At 36.5% G+C, this 18,390-nt stretch overlaps 1 protein-coding gene across 1 annotated transcript in view; it reads right to left on the reverse strand.

The window, feature by feature from the left end:
• Nucleotides 1-18,390, reverse strand: part of SPAG16 (sperm associated antigen 16) — a 432,582-nt gene that overhangs the window by 175,594 nt on the left and 238,598 nt on the right. Inside the window, exon 13 of the mRNA XM_065669744.1 lies at nt 13,232-13,417. Within this exon, the coding sequence (XP_065525816.1) occupies nt 13,232-13,417 (186 nt within the window). The remainder of the gene's footprint in view (nt 1-13,231; nt 13,418-18,390) is intronic.

The raw sequence follows: 18,390 nt of genomic DNA on the forward strand, positions 1-18,390 counted from the left end.
CACTTAAGCTGACATTAAACACTGCAGAACTAGTACGAGCACGTTTTCTGCTCAGCAGTTCTGCAGATGAATAAGCAAAGCCTCGCTCCCTGGTGCCACTGGGTTATCCTCAATTATCATAACAGCTGACATCAGCACTGAACTGATGGCCTGTTTCTGCAGGCAGTATGGAACCTGCCATTGCTTTATTATTCTTGCCCTCCCTCCCCTCCCCCCCCCCCCCCCCCCCTTTTTTTTAATACAAAACCTGTACAGGTAGAATTTCTGCCTTTCCTCACTCACCCTGAGCAACTAAATCCAGATGTCTCTTAATTAATCCAAGAACTTAACTGCTGTTGAATCTGAAGGATAACAGTATACATGTATTTTGATGGATCACTTCCAAGTGGTTTAATTTTTTGTGTGTATATTAGTGCTTTTGTTAGAACTGCTCTATTCAAATAAGGTCTTGTACTGTTTTAGGCTTCTGGTCTTCAAATATTGGAGAAAATGTGAGCCCCCTAAATTCAATATCCAGCTTTCCTTTAAGGTGTTTCAAGCACTCTGAAGAATTTCTCTGTCATTTCTTGCATTCTCTTCTTTTTCACCATTTCACTCTTCTACTTGATTACTTTAAGATAAAGAATATGGCATTATATGCACAAATACTGACTGGTCACACATAACACTAAAAATGAGGACTGTCATAATGAAAAGCAAAATTTGAAACCTCTTTACACCAGAAGACAAGACAAACTTACTACGCTATACTGGAATGAACATTTCCTATTGAATCCTGGTATCTTACTGTGAGGCTGATACAATCTATTTTGTCTGAAAAGTCACTGAAGAATGGAATATGTAATTGCTTTTTATAGGATTTTAAATCTGTAACAATCTATAACAGCACATTTTTAACAAATGCTACTCCTGCAACACTGAAGTCCAAAATATCTTGCCAAAGCCTATTCTGAGTTCATCCTATAGAGATCTACTATGCCATATTCTCTACAACCTTGTACATTTAGAATGAGATTTCCAAACTTCCCTGACAATGCAGAGTCTCAGATTCATATAGCTTTTGGGGCCCTAAATAAGCAATTCTTAACGGAAGTTGATAACCGACAGACCTGTACATGACAAGCACAATATGTCCACTCCAACAGATTTTCAATCATCACTTTTTAAAGATCCAGCTCTTGGTTCATATTAAATGAAGGAAGCCCACCCTCTAGGGATCCCACCCTCTAACATCTGTTTAGGTAAGAACTCTGTTATGTGACTTTCAGAATCAGGCAGAAGCTGGCAAGGACAAAACTTGTCTCACTGAAAAAGAATAAGTGACTCTCAGGGCTTCTGTCTTCTAAGAATCAACACGAAGCTGCATGAAGGATGACCCAGGTTGTCACTGTTCCCAAAACAAAATTCTTGCCTGCCTTCCAAACAAAAAAATCAGCTGTTGCAAAACTACCAACAAAAGGGAAAAACTGAAACAAGAACTACATAGGAGACCAGCAGAATGAATCCCAAGAACCAAACTTCATTCATAGAGTTTTTATAAAGCTGACTTTATTCAGCTATGAGCCCTCACACTCACTCCCAACAAAAAGCCAAACAAAAAACCCAACAAAATTTCCACCATTTGGTGCTCTAGCTTTACAGTCACAAAATTCCATAGAGAAATAAATGGAGAAAGCAGTATCTTTACTTCACAATTTAATTTCACCAACTTCTTAATTCTTTTCTTTTATGTGAGATTAGACTGATATCTCTATAGTTTAGTCCCAGCCTACAGTCAGGAAAACTCGTGTAAATAACACAGGTAACTTACACTGTTCAATGCACATGTAAAGGGCCTTCTGAAAGCTGTGTTCCCTGAACATCACATACAAATGCAGAAGGTATCAAAACTATACACGCACCATGAATTACTCTACCAGTTACCTTACTGTGTTCTGATACAGGAAATGCCTTTATCAACAAAGTAAGATAAAGAAAAACCTACAGTCTCAAACTTAAAAATGCAGTGACAAGTGAAAGAGGCCCCTCTTTATCAATTACTGTACTGCAAACCAGGAATTCAAGTCCTTACTTTTAAAATAAAAACCTATTTTATATATGTATATATAAAAAGGAATAGTGCAGAGAACCATGAGAGCTTGGGTCAGTAGTGTGGTACTGTAAATTAATATGCATTTACATATTCATGTATGAGTTTAATCTAGAGCATGCAGATTCATTGCATAAAAAGCAGTACTACTCTTGTATATTTTCTTCTACATTTTAAATTTACTGACATTCCTTCAGACTGATTAAATGAGCAAGTCCTTTTTGAAAACAGTACAACACGGCTGAAATGCAATAAATATAAGCACTTTAATATTTAAGTGAGGAAAATGAATTTCAGTGTGTTTTCAAATTGGTTTTCTGCAGTGCAGAGTTTCTTTATTTGTCCAAATAAAATGGATTTGAGTGGGTGGCAGCTTTAAGGAGATATGCAGCACTATTCAATGGCTTTGTGAACTTGGGAAGATATATGAATAATGGATTTGCTGTGCTCTTAGACACGGAGCCACAACAAAAACAATATCATTCTAGGTTCTCTAATAAGCAGCTGTTGGAGTAGAGGCCTAGTGATTTAAGCTACAGGTGCTAGTGTTTTTTATTTTGAACATTGCAGCAAACTATGGGACTGGCTCTCTGTTTTCAGCAGGAAAACTACTAAAACAAAGAATGTGAAGGTCTAAATTCCCAAGGCTACCTCTACTACTCTGCTTTTCTGCTTTCTTCTTAGAAGCCCATCTTTATATTACACACTTATCTTTATATTGCCCCCACTCATCCCACATAGAATCCTTCTCCCCTGGAAAACGGCTGGAGGAAAAGTTAACTTGAAATACATGCACAAAATACAAGAATACTGGTTTAGTTTCCTCCTTTTATGGATCTTAACATATATCCCCCTTCTCAAGGGGAGAGAGTCCTTGGTTGTTTTTTTTAGTAATGAATTTAAAATACATAAGTTTCATCAGTAAATTATTCACTCTTAAGCACAAATGGAAACAGCACCCAACTGCTTTCAATATAGACAGATTTGACCAGAATAACTTTGAGGAGTGTACTTCTCAGTCCCTTTGAGAAGAATCTGGCCTCAGTCTAATGAAAAATCACAACAGTTTGGGACATCTAATCCATTCCTAATGGTGTGCAAGTTTTCACTGCTTGACACCAGAGGACTGCATGCTTCAGAGTATACACCAAGATTTTAGTACTGGCGCTGTAATTCTAGTAGTTGTGCCATCATCTTATTGTGTTGGTAGGTATATCTCCATCAAATCACTACTGTGTTCAGTTGCACATAGCAAAACTTAGTTCGTACTGTAGTTAGTTGTAGATGCTGAACATGCAATCAAAGTACTGTCAAGCCAAAGCTGATAAGGGTGACTTAAAAGGTTGACACACTCAGAATCAGGTTTTGGGCAGCTGGCATTGCTAGCTGCTAACTTCACACCTAGATAGCAGCTGCCTCCTCAAGCCCTTATTTTTACTATAACCCTCCAAACACAGTTAGCTCAGTCTACATGACTATGAAACAAAGTCTGATGTTAAAAATACTGTGAAAAGGGCTTTTGAATCTGCAGGACATCCCACACCTGCAGAAGATCCCATATAGTTTCTTTTTCTTTATTATTTTGTTAGAACTTCAGAGTATAACTTCAACTATGTTCCCACTGTGCAGCTAACTGGCATGCCCTTTCTGCAACAGAAATGGTTCATGACTGTTCTGTATTAAATAATTCACAAATTTTGTTGACATTTTACTGCAGTCCCAATGTTAAGACTCCATTATCTAGAATTTTTGTTTTGGTGACAGAAATATGTTTGAAAGAGATACTAAAATATAAAGAAATTCATTGGTTTTGCATCAACTGGATAATTCCAATACATATTTAATAGGTTTCCCACAGATACACATACTTTTGCAGACTCTGAGTTCAGTAAATACGTGCATAAATATTGCCTTTCAGATGCTGAACTGATTCCTAGCTGGGAAATACACTGGCCAGTCTAGAAAGAGATTTCTGCCTGATGCCTTATCTCAATTCACATCAGAAAACTTATTCTGACTATTGGAAGTGCAGAAGGGAAATTGCCAACACTTTTCTTCATTCTGATCTTTACCAGTTTTCATGATAAGGGCCAGACTGGCTATGTAAACAGTTCAAAGATTTAACCATTTGTATTGTGTGGACACAAGCTTTAAAGCTTTCAAAGTCTGCCCTAGAGATCCTGAGATTTGGCTCAGAGAAAAATCCACACAGTGTACCAAAGAAACTGTCTTATATGCCCTACGTACTAAATGGTAGGACTAATTTAAGAAGTAGAAAAGGAAACAGAAATTTAATATTTAGAGCAGAAATGAGCCACAAATGTTAAAAACCATCACTGTTGGGCTAAAAGCAATACTCATTCGCATCTTAAGAAGGTACAAACACAATTCAGTGTCCTCCAACTGCAATAAAAGAACCAGAAGGCTCTTTCTATACATAGAAGTCATTGTTTAAGGATTAAGATGTAACCTGAGTTCATATTCCAGCTGAGGCTAATCGAAGATGAATGTAGTTTGCTTGAACAGGATACAGATGATATGCAACTGCAGTTCCAGCATTTGGGAGAGAAAATAATCTGACACGATTTTGTGTAAAGTCTGGACCCTTAATTTCTTTTTTAAAAAAGGGGGGGGGGGGGGCAGGGGTGTGAAAAGAAAAAAATCGCAAACAAATTTTAAACCAAACCCCTTGCACACACATCTCTGAAGACTGTCTTGGAGCCAGAGGATAAGAATTTAAACAACAGGAATTTATATGCATAGAGACATCCATCACAGCAGAGTTTCATTTTGAAATCAAATGACCAACTCATATAATTTCAAACTAGAAGGCATTATCAGCTAAAAATAGTTCAATATTCAGGTGAATATTTCTATCAAAGTACTGCTGCTTATGAATAGTAAGACACATTCCTGTTCTTTCAAATTCCCTGGAGATACAAACAGGAAAACAATCTACAATTACTTGTGTTGCAGCACACTGTGATTTTGGGTAACAGCACTCCACTTTTAACATGTATCACAGACTACATGTGTAATATCTGCAGTAACTGGTACTGACAGGATATGGTTGTGATGATTGAAATCCATCATTTTAATGAACTGTTGTCTGCACTGAATTCTGTAATAATATCTGACAGCTTTCACTGCTGTATGAATTACTCTGTTGGTACAATTAATTTTTGTTTTGGTTGAGATACTGTAAGACAGTCTTTCTAGGAAATCAGGTTGGATGAAGAAAAGACTGCCAGAAATCAGTGAATGTAACATGAAGGAGAAAGAAAACAACTGGATAATGAGCCTGGATACGTAGTGAAAAACTATACTGACTTATAATGTGCAGAATGTCTGCAGTGCTGACCCTCTGCATTTGAATACTCAATGTAGGACAGTCAAAAAAAACTTGTCAAGATCTTTTCAACATTTTGCAGAAGGCATAGTTATAATACCTGCACTCTTGCAAATAAGACAAGGAATTCAACTTGCACATTGTCAAACAGAGTAAAACCGCAACTGAGCCCACCTACAGTATACACAATCAAAGTGGACGAAGTCTTACAGACTTCCCAGCTGTTTTGGTTAGGATTTGATGAAAGGAAGTTTAAGTACCAGCTTCATAATTAACCCTGATCCTGAACTAGCTGTCACAGAACCTAGGAAGCATTTTGAGAAATAAGATAAACCAAGTAGAAAGGTTTTCAACTTACAGAATATCACATTACCTTAGCACTTCAAATAAATAAAGCATTCTGCTGTCCAACAGGAATATCTCAGCCAACTACATGTAATTCATCAAATTTGTGCATCCTTGGGCTGACAGAGGGCAACTACTCAATCAACAGCATCTAGTAAGTTTTTCCAAGCCATACTGGATGCTGACATAACAGAAACAAGAAACTGGGGAGATTAGAAAAGGGTACATCTTTTTATGCAAATCAAGTGCAACTTTCTCTGCTATCTTACCATAAAAGAAGATGGAAATCTCATGCAGGTAACTGATTGCAGAGCTCAGATATACTAGAAATAATTGCAGAGCTAAGAACTCAGACATTTTAGGAAGCAGCTCCATTCACTACATCCTAGTTTAAAAAAAAGTAGTGATTCCCCTCCCCCCTTAATCAAAACCAGTGCTGCACATTTCAAGACTAGTAGCAGAAAGCAGAAAGCAAAGCTTTCATTTCTGCTTTTCATTTTCATTTCTGTCCTTTCAACACTTTAGAAAAAAAAGTCAAAATATTTTTTATATTTAAAAACGTATTTTCAGTTTAACTACATTCACATATGCTTCTTATGTACAAGCTAAATTGCCACAGGCAGTTCCAGTGAAAAACAGAGAGAACATTGATTTATCTAGACCTGTAGCCACCAGCCACCAACATAAACATTTCAGCAGAAGCTACACAATTCCTATCATGTTTAGCAGTGTAATTCCGTAGAGACATGTTTGTGCTGTGTCCCAGGTGGTGATTAGTTTATGTTACAAAGTGTGAAGACTGACAAGCTTTGCAATATTACTACCAGCATATGCTTTTAATGTGCGCTTTGAACATTGCTATGCAACTGCAGACAAGTCCAACATTGCTTTATTGCTGGATCCTCTAAGTGACAGAGAAATAATAACCATATAAACACATGTTTCTCATGAATCTATATTACTACTGAAAATCCAATTCCAGTTTTCTTTCTTCTCAGCTGGTAGGAAAATTTGAGGACAATTCATTTTGATGTTTTTTTAATGTTACCAAGGAATGGAAAGTTAGGTTTGTAATGATGACTTCAGCAGTAACTTCCTGTATGGCCTCAAGTAAAGCACTTCACCTCTTTGCTTAGTTCCACCAAATGTAAACAGTTGTACCATTTGTCCAGTTTAGGCATTCCATGGGACCTGTCTGGTTGTTTTGAGCTGAAAATACATGACCATATTAAACATTTCTCTTGATTAATGCCTGTTGTCCTGTACTAACTCTGTAATGTGACTTAAATAAGTTTACAATATGGAGTTCAAGTTACACTTCTTGATTAAGCTTTCTACTTCAAGATTCATCTTTTCCAGTATTATGAAGATTAAGCCGTATTTTTCCCTTAACTGAACAGCTCTGCTTTGGATATCATTTTTTACCCTCATAATTCACATCTTCAAATTGATTTTTACAATTGGCTCTCTGGGAATTATAATAACTAGGTTTTAGACTTTCTTGGTCCTGAAAAATGTGTTATGGAACTCAAGCACAGTTATAAATTTGGAGACTTGGGCATAGGTCTCATTTTGATTTGAGGGATTAATAGCAGGTTGTCTCTCCAGTGCTCCTCAGAGGATTCAGAAGGGAATTCTCCTTCATCAAAATGGCAAGCATTTCCTGATGTGCTGTCAGGACAGACATTACAAACTACCCAAAGATGGTCCTTCCACATTTCCTCTGAGTTCTTCTACCTGCCTTCTAATTTCCTGGGGGACATTTGTCTTCTCTGAATATAGAATAGCCTCACTTTTACTGGAATCAATTAAACATGGTATCTGGCCAGAAGAGCCTGTGGCTTCTGTCCCACTGAAAAAGTGAGTCAGATAAGTGACATCTGAAAAGGGGTATTTGACAAGGACTAGTCACACACCCTCATTCTCATTCAGAATGTGGAAGTACGACTCCATTTTGGAACTAGACAATCTTTATGAGTTTCTTCAAAGGAGATTATAGAGTCCTGATATGGATACATTTGTGAAGTGAGAAATAACTACAAATCTGATAGTAAATATGTCATTTAAAAGCTGTCCATTGCCTAAGGAAAAAGGAAGAAAAATAAACAGAGTATGAATGTAAAAGATGTCAGGAGAAGTTAGGCTAAACTGTGCCTTTTCACATTACTCTGATGGTACAAAGCAACTGGTTTGACTAGCTGACTTGGTAATTCAAGCACCAGTAACTAACTTACTAAGATCAAAGCAAAGAATCCCAAATCCAACCAAAACTATAATAGCAGTCTAAAATCAATCATGTCATGCACTGCATGCTGTCAAGATGTGCCAATAATAAAAAATGTGCAGTATCATCATTGCATGGTATCATTCCAAAGAAACCTATAGTTCATTAGGGGCTTCTAGTTAAACAAAGCCCCATCCCTGCTTAATTTCTTTAAAATGTATACTAGCCCCAAAGTTCCCCAAATTAAAGTGCTTTTTAAGAGGAGAAAGAAAACTATAATCAGCAGTTATTAAGTAGAGAAGTTATAGCAGAAGATAAGAATCCTAAAGTAGGCTTAAGAATGAAAGAAGAAATTATTTAAATAAACTAGGGATTAATTTATGTCACATACATGTGACACTAGGCAAAGATGTGAATTCCTGCTCTTGTAGAAAAGCAAAAGGTGTCAACAACTATTTTTGTGTGTATTTGGAAACAAGTAAAATTATGTATTGACAGCTTAGTATCAAGATGCTCTATAAGTGGTTGTACAGGATCATGATGGATTAGTTACTTTTTAAAGTTGCACCTGAACAAATGCACCAATGGAATGACAAAGGATTGATATAAACAATTACATCTTTTAGAATTTAAAAAGTAAAATTTTGATTATGGGAGAAATTTTAGGCAGGTAAAAAAGTTACTGTTTTAAATTAAAAGACGTGATGAAGTGAAAAACCGCAAACAGAAAGCAGCAACAGCACCCATCTGCAAACATTTATTTACCATGAGGTCTGCTGCAGGACAATACATAACTGCATTTCTCTGTGGCTTAATCCTGCCTTATTTCACACTGCTGAAAGAAACCAGAGGAAAATGGAGAACAAGTCCAACGACTACATAATGGATAAACTGAAGAAAAAAATATTCTGAATGTTCTGACTTTGGTGCAAATAATTTCTCAAGCTTAAAGCATAAATAACAATGTTTGCATTTATCATACAGTCCTAGCATATGTTTGCAAAATTAAGTAGCTGCCTATGTTTACATGAGATATATGATGTTCAGTTTGATTTGCGTAGATCAGGCTGTAAATCTCTGATGATATTTACAGTTGGATAATTGAAATTAATCCTGCCAAAATGACTTTGACAGGCCTGAATTTATTGCCTGAGAAAATAATCCTGGAACTGTTTGCCAATCTATTAATATGGCTGGCTATATATTTCAAATCTGAGCTATGCTGCTGAATAAAAACCCGTTCACAAATTACAGCCTCTTACTTTCTTCCCTCACTTCATGTTCAAGTTACTTTCTACAATCATGAAGAAAGTAGGATCACTTTGAAGACAGCAGATATGCCAGTTCTTTGCTGGTTTTGTGGTTTTATTTTTCTACACATGGCAGGTACATTAGTTATCTTTCTCCCTTCTCAAGTTATGACATTCTCTTTTTCATTTCCTTTCAAAGCAGCCAATTCTCCCAGCAGAAAGCATCAAGAATTTTCAATACCAGAACTCAGACTCTCTCAAATCTTTCAGTAACTTGGATTATAGCTGCATCTCAGCATGTGTCTGTGCCTTCAGGGAGGAAGAAAGGTATCTGGATTTTTGTCTGTTTGTTTGGTTTCTGTTTTGTTTTTCAAACTTAGATCAAATCTTTAAATGGAAGAATAACATTGTTAACTACAAGCTACCTCACATTATTATCCTGGTCGGAATGTCATTTGTGGTTAGATATATGACAGAAATTTCTGACGTACCAAAAGAAAAATGCTTGTGACTAATATCCATTGCAAATAAAAAAGGAGTCTGCAGTGGTTTCACTTTCTAATAAAACAAAATTCAAACAATTAGCAGCTGAATTTTCTTATCATTGGCAAAGAATTATATAATTTATTAAAACTGTTGTCAATCTTTTCCTATTTAAGAGATATTGCAGCTTATATTCCTCGGACTCCAATATGGATTTGATAATTGTGAAAGCTGCAACTTGGTTTTTGGTGCTAAAAGAGAGCAAAGAGACTCCTCAAGTTTTCAACCACAGAGAACTTTGTCTTAGGTATTTCAAAAGCTATGTTTATAGATAGAAAAAAGTATATTTCTAATATATAAAAGCAACTTCTCAAAATCTGGAAATAAAAGCCAACTGCCATCTGTCACAGAAATGTATTTATATTTGCAGCATTTATTTACAACATTCCTTTTTAGGAAAGTTGGCGGTGATAGTTTTTTTTGCATCTTGCTTTCTTTCTTTACCTTCCCCCCAATATGCTGCTTTCGAGAAACTTTCAATTTAAAAGCAGGCATCCATCCAAATATGTAATATTAAGGAAGAAAGACAGCTCTCATTTATAAAAAGTTAATTCCTTATTAGTGGAAAGAATAAATCACTAGATTAAACACAAAAACTGTGATCACTGATTATCATCCTACCACAAGTCTGTCATCTGCTCTGTCACTGTTCAGAGATTGTGTCAACTGGCAGATTCCTGAGGAGGATAACTCTAAAGATGAGAACTAGATAAACACATACTCTGCGAGGATGGGAAGAAAACAAACTTCCTAATGACTGCAAACCCTTGTGGAAAGCCTTCCCCACCTGCCCATTTTGTTACACAAACCACGCTGCAAACGAGTTTGAAGGAAGTTACACATTTATATGGCACCCAGCATAGCTGGCTTCACTCATATCAGTGAACGCCAGGTATGTAATGAATGTACAGGTGACACTCAGCCAATTAGTTTGGCAAGTAGTATTGCCAAGCCAAAATACACTGCAGGCTCTTTACAGGTATAGCATTGCTGTATATAAGCATCAACAAATTAACAATCCAGACTGGAAACTACCAGCCTCATCAATCTGTCAATAGCTTTCTCTTATTTCCACATCTCATCACATATTCTGCACGGGTTGATTTTTCACTTGAATTAGCCCATGTGAGCATAAGGATCAATCGTAGCTGCCTTTTCTGCAGAATCAGATCTTCAGATGGGACGTCTTAAGCTTGAAACAGCTATGTCCTGTCATCATCAAATCCCTTTTTTACAAAAGGTCTTCAAGGGCATCTAATTTTTCAATTGAAAACACTTTATACTAAGTGCACACACCACATACCTTCTACAGCATATCTTACAAACTTATCTAGACTAGCTAAACAGAACTCAATGGTATTTTGAACTCAGGTAATGTAACTTACATGAGCACATGGGCTTTTATTGTGAACAGACTGAAAGTCCACCAGTGAGAACTCCAAGTGAGGCTTTTTTATTTCATACTCTGAATACTCCTATTTTAAACATACTGTGCCATGTTTTTGTGCCACCTCCTGCTCCCTTTAGCCACTGAGGTTTTTTCATGTCTACAGGTTTCAATAATTACATGCTGATAACCGGCTTTTCACATCATGGCTCTGCTCCTTACTCTCTTATTTTCAAATGCAAAATGCACATCAGATACACTGAAGGTAGAAATGAAAGCTGGTAATGAGTGTGAGTGGGAGGTATGGGTTGGTGATGAAGATTTGCTTTGATTCCTCTGACTACAAAAGATTCCTCAGTAGAGAAGATATTTTAAAGTGTCTAAACAAAACCTTTGTCTATGCAAATGCAAAACCATTCTGACATAAAATTAAAACTATTCTTAGTATTATTTCTTAAAGGTCATGAATATGCCATAAAGGATAATCAAAGTATTAAAATCCTACAACAGGTTAAGTAAAGAGGCAATACAGTAGACGTCTGATGCTTTCATTTCTAAGCAAAACACTGACCATTAATTCTTATTACTTACAGTAACAGTGAATGCTTCATCTGTTATCAGAACTGGCTGACAACTTCTGTTACAAAACTCACTTTTCAGTTGTCTTGAACTTTGCCAAACTTTAACTGCTTTCTCTTTGATTTCATAAAAACTGAGTATTTCTTTCAAGTTTTTGCTTTAAGAAGCTGCTCTCAGCTTTGACAAAATAATCTGGAATAATTCATGAAAGGATACATTGCTTACCCCATTTTGTAAACAACATTTTAATGATTATTTAATGCTTCCTCAATTCAGGACTTGAAAAGCAAGACTGAAAATCTGATACTGACAGTTTTACTTAACTCTCAAGAAAATCTGGCTGGATTACAACAGTTTGAAAAAACCTCAACTCATACATGCTTATCAGAGAAGTATTTCACTGGTACAAGAAAACTCCTCAGCACTCACAGCTCAGAAAAGCACATTCCTAAAACTGGTCTCACAGGCCTCACTGCAACAGCAACCAATGGGGAGTGGTCTAGGCAAAAGGAGCAGAAGAAGAGAGTCTCCCTTGCTTTTTCAGAGAAGCTTCTTTTCCTGCAGTGGCCAACAGGCTTGAGGGAGTATTTCACCTCATCCAAATGTAAAGCAAGAAAAAGACTAAGTGGAAATGGAAAAATCCATTAGGAACTAGATGATCTTAAGGATCCTTCCAACCCTAACCATTCTGATTCTATGACTAGATAATAAAGAAAGGGGGAAAACACCTGTGAGACTGAAGACTTGTCTGTGGACTTATGACATTCAGTTGTTAAAAATCAGACCTAGAACAGTACAGTGGTGTCAGTCACATTACGCCTGCGTCATTCAGGAGTCTAGAAGGAACAGTTTGGACTCCTTTAAGGTGTACATTAATCAAAATATGTCACCTCAAATATAACTGAAGAGAGCTGAGGAACTAATAATTAATTGGTAAGCAAGAATATACCATTATTATAATATTATAGAAGCACCTTCATAAAAATGCATTTGCCTGGATAATAAAGTAAATGAAGAGGTATATGCTGATTTATTAATCAGGAGTCAGTTTGCCAAAATATACATAATGAATAAATTTCCACTTGTCCAACCTTGAAGTGTACTGTATACTTATGAGCTAGAAATACTGTATAGAAAACTTACTTAAATGCTTGTTCGGTTACTTGTTGAAATTACATACTGAAGTTCCACAAGGGTCTGACCTTAAAAAGCAAACAAACACCACAGAATCACAGACACCAAATAAAAGCAAGTACATTTTTTGGCTGTATCTTACACTAAGTCCTTCCCAGCTCCCTATTTAGTAAAGCTTTTGTCTAGTATATCACATTGAAGTTTCTGTACCACTCCCTTTAATTTATCTCTGTTCTTAAAGTGAAACCTACAGGTAGGTATCTCTCTCTGACTGAGCTAAAGCATAAAGCTTAAGTAAAGCTGTCAAGTGGCTAATAAGGAATCTCCATACCTGTTAATATCCCATATTTTGCTTGTGTTGTCCATGGAGGCAGAAGCCACAAAATCACCACACGAATGCCACGAGCAGTCCCATACAGCTTGGGTATGTTCTACTAAAGTCAGAATGCAGGCACGTTTTGAGAAGTCCCATAGCCGCACTGTGGTATCCCCACCTGAAGTGACCAGCTGGGTGCCACTGTTACCAGGAATAAAAATAAGGAGTACTTTTTAGCAAGAACAAGGTAAGGTTTTTCAGAGTACACAGAAAATAATTCAACCATGTTTAGAAAGACAGGTTAAGGAGCAGCTGTTGGTTTTACATTAAAATATATATGAACAAAAAATTATGTTTGAAAACATTCAGATTTTTACTTCACACAGTTTTCTGACACATGATAAATGAAGTGGTCTTGTATTAAATACACTACAAAAAGAAAAGGAGATATGAAGTAGCTATCTTCCATGGGAATTAAATATGGGTTCCAAAAATTACATTTTTACTTCTTATAGTCTATTTATAGTTTATCAAGAAAATAATGTAAGCCCACAGAACTGTTTTCAAAATAGAATAAAATAGCTTCAGAGAAGAATATTTTATTTCCCAAATCCATACGATTTTCTACATATAAATTATGATTTAAGCATCACAATTTTATCTCTTCCAACTCAGTATAAACACTTCAACACATTCACTATCTCATGAGTCATTGCTATGTAAATAGAAATTAAATATACAGAGTTAACTCAGACCTTTTGGCCAAATCTTCAGGTACAAACTAGTATTGTTCTATTTCAATTAAGCATGAACATATGGCTTCAGACTAGAAGTCCATCTGGTTCAGTACCATGCTATACAACAACCAGTAAGGGATTTTTAGTAAGAAGAAAACAACAAGATATAGAATGGTTCTCCTGTTAATGTCCCATACCTGGCCTGTGGCTCAGGATTCTTTGAGACAGAAGCACTTTTATTAACATGCAGCCATGGAGGTTTTTTCCATGACTAATGGATTTTTCACCACATGCAAACCTTTGGCACCCACAATCTCCTGTGTCAGTGAATTCCAAAATTTAATTATGCCCTGTGTGAAAAACTATTCTGGGGTCTTCGGTATCTTACTTCATTTCATTTGCCACTTCTAATGCTAATACTGTGATTGAAAGAAAACCCTGACTACACATTTACTGTCTCTAAACCAGTGGTTTTAGGACCCTATTACATTTTAACTACAAAGCAGAAGACTCCTCCTCTACTGACTCATACCTCATAGAGGTATCATTCCACCTCTCTAGTAACATTTACCATCTTTCTCAGCACCTCTTGAGCTCTAACTGAAGATACACAATGGCACAGTAGTGTTTTCTGGTTTATTCTGTATTCATTTAGCATTTCTGGCACTACTACATAGATATTTTTAGAAAACTGCCACAGTAGCTCCAAAATTTCTTTCCTGAGAGCTAACAACTACTTTAGACCCATTCTGATCTGTCTATAGTTAGGAACATTTTTTCTTACATGCATTACTTTGCATCCACTTGCACTGACTTTCACCTGCCACATTACTATTGAGTCAGGTGTTGCAACTGAGATTCTCTTCCTGTAATTCTTCACATGCAACCTTCAGTTTTACAGCCATGACTAATCAGTAAATCCATCCACCTCATTCTCTTCCCCAACTTCCAATATCATCTAATAACTTAGGTTCCAGCACAGCTCCCTATGGGACTCAAATAATAATTTCTCCACTCTGAAAGTGTCATTTTATTCCCATCCTTTCTCCAGTTTTTAAACTCACAATATAAATTTTCTTTTGATTCAGGACAGTTTGGCTTCTTTGAGAGTTTATGTCAAATGAACATAAGAAGAATTTTCTGAAGATCTGAGTATACTAAATTTATGAATCTCCCTTGATCAAATGCTCAGCAAGCCCTTCATAGAACTCTAACAGATTTCTGAGACTTCATTTCCAAAGCCACGCTGAGGCCTCCCAATGCTTCACTTCAACAAATGTATTCATGTATCCTGTAATTTTGCTTCTGAATATAATTTCTACCAGCCTTCCCAGTATAAAGCTTAAATCTACTGACCTTTAGCCCCTTCATCCCAAACTCTTTTAAAATACTGAAAATAAAGTTAATGCAGCTTTCTCAAATTATACCAGGAATAACTCGGACAAATAAACAAATATACATGCCAAATTATTTTAATCTTGAGTTTTCAGACTGATTTCTACTGCTATCTCACCAACATCAGTAAGAAGATCTTGCCTTTAGGATCCAATAAACTCTGCTTTCATTTGAATAATGAAAAATGTGCTATCACAGGTGATATAAAGCCTTCTTCCAAAGTTCTGGATATAAAACTGTGGGAACTGAAAACAGCTCAAGGCTTGATCCTAAGCATTTACTATAAAACGTCATCCTAAGAATAAACTCAGCGATAGCCAGTTCGTTATTCCAGTGTAAAACAAAAATGAAGGGAAAAAAAAAGGTCTGGGAGGATTGGTGTCAACCTTTTTCTTTTATATTATCCCTTTCCTCCTTTTCCAGTAGGTGCCTGTAAATTGTTCTGTAAAAGGCACCTACTAAGACAGCTTGAAATATGTGCATCATTTATCTGATAAATCTTAAGGGGGAACTTGCCGTTATGAAATATTACCTACCTAAACTTTGGACTATTTTTAACACTTAGGGTTTAGATCGCTATTTTTTGCGAAAATATCATTAGAATCCTCATTAAGACAGTTACACCCCCATGCCAAAGACAAAGCTTTGAGAGATTCATCTCTCAAAAATTTTTACACTGCTCAGGACTAATTCTGAAGTTTTTCTGACATATACAAAAGCACAAAGGCTTGGAGCCCAGCTATGGGTTTGGAGGAGGCCCTAATTTTGTCAAGCTGCTGGGAAAAAAATGTGCTTTTATTAATGAAACACTTATACTTCCAATAACTTAAGCTAGATCTCACTTCTGGAGACAGATAAAAATGAAATGACAAATTATCATGCCCCTTATACATTTATAAAATAAGAGCTTAAAACAAATTCAGAAGCAGGTACTAGGTGGGAGTGATAAAATCTATAATTGATTCAGAGGGCAGTATGCTCTGCCACTGTTGTGAATCGCAGAAAGAGATTTATTGCTTATGCATTTTTTAATATATAATCCAAAAAATGCTACATGAAGAACCAGTTCCTTGGGCTGAATTTTAAGAATACACCATCTAGGCAGCAATGAAAATCTTTCATAAAACAGATATGAGCAGGAAGGTAGTTCAAATGGATTCAATTTGGCAATCTGTGGCAGGGGAAAGAGCTACAAATGAGGTTTAGTGCTCCTTACAGATCAAAGAAGAAAAAAGTGGAGATTGAAAACAGAAGCAAGGCTTGTGCAGGAGAAAGATTTGAGGGACAAAATGACCGCAGAAGTAAGTGCAAAAATACTCGGGAACAGAGTGACCCAGTGCCCATTGCCATGCAACACGTCCTAGTATTCCCTGCGCGTAAAAGAAGTGCCACTTCATTAAAGAGAGGGGAGCTGCATCAACTGAGGGTCTGTAATTCTGCATGAACGTCAGCAGTTCTAGGAAGCACAAACTGCTGCTTGCAGCAATGATGGCTGTCAGAGCTGGTTTAGCACTTGGTGTGCACTTTGTGGTCATGAAACCTTCACTGCACACTAGTATTCAAACCAGACACACACATAAGGAAAAAAAAAAAAAGTGCTGTGTCAAGCTAAGTCAGGCATCTTGGAAAAAATCCTAGCTACTTCATAGCTGATTAATAATTACATGCTTTCACTCATGGCCAAACAACACATGGTTTTGGACCTGGAAGATAAAAGAAACACTCCAAATTTGGAGGTGATATTTTGTTACCCATCACTATGACACTTCTCTTACTATGTTACTGCTGTATACATATCATACAAGATTATCTGAGGTGACAAAAATAGCAGGGAAAGTAGGTATTTTTCTTGACTTAGGTTGTCAGTTTAACAGTCTATGATATCCACACAGCTTTCTACCATATGACTGATTTTTATATTAAAACCATATGGAAATGGCATATTAAATGCTCAGCCTTAATTATCAACAGTAATATATATAATCTCCATTTAAAATTGAGATTGATCAATAACAGAGAAATCTCTAAGAAATTCTGTGCAGTGCGTGTATTCAGAGGATAATAAACCACTTTAATTCTTTTTTTATCAAACAAATCAAAGAACCAGGCAACATATTAGGAGAGAAGAGCAACACAAATCTTATATTTTCCTGTCCCTTGAAACACACTCACATATATGCAAATAACTTTGCTACATTTGGTGCCAGCAAGGTTTGTTAACAGAAAGCAGCAGTACATTTTTGCCTAGTGCGCTCTATGGACCCCACTGGTTGGGGCTGTATGGTCTTGCTTAGTCTCTTTTGGTGTTTTTCTGTTTAAACCTCCTAGCAACCAAAGCAATATGAGGGATGAAATAGGCCTGTATACTTTAGAACAAAGTATCTGTGTAGAAAAAGCCTTAAAAAATTATAGGCAGTGGAGAGCCTGTGCCACCACCTGTAACCTCTGCATCGTCTCTATGGATAGATCTTTTTTCTTATTATTACATACTTGTAATATTAAGATTACAACTGATTTGGGGTATTCCTAACTGCCACTATAAACTTGCCCTTCCAGAAACAATGAGAGTGGAAAAACAAACTTCGGAAATGTTAATTACATGTTCCAGAAAAGCAGATAGAGCATTAACTTCTCAAAACTTTACAAATGTTTCCTCACTCATATTCTAAACACACACATTTCATTATACATCTTTTCTTCTTCCAGCTTCAGTGTTCTCACTCCAAGATGCCATCCCATTAATACTTACTGAGTTGCAGGGCCATTTTCAGCAATAACATGAGCCTTCGGCTCAGGGTTTCCTACAATCTTTCACGTGACTGATCACTTTTCAGGAATCCCAGTCAAACAAAGGCAGAAGCTACACTGATACATTGCCCTGTAAATATATTCTAATGTAGTATCAACAGTCAAAGCAGCTTCAAATATTGTACCTTGTTCAAATATTTCTGGACGACAAACTGAGATCAGAATCTCAAGCTATTCCTGCGGGATTATTCAAGTTACCTCTGAAGAGGCTGTGGAAAGCAGAGCTAGCAAGCT

This window comes from Lathamus discolor, chromosome 3, assembly GCF_037157495.1.
Source record: "Lathamus discolor isolate bLatDis1 chromosome 3, bLatDis1.hap1, whole genome shotgun sequence".
Lineage (NCBI taxonomy): Eukaryota > Metazoa > Chordata > Aves > Psittaciformes > Psittacidae > Lathamus > Lathamus discolor.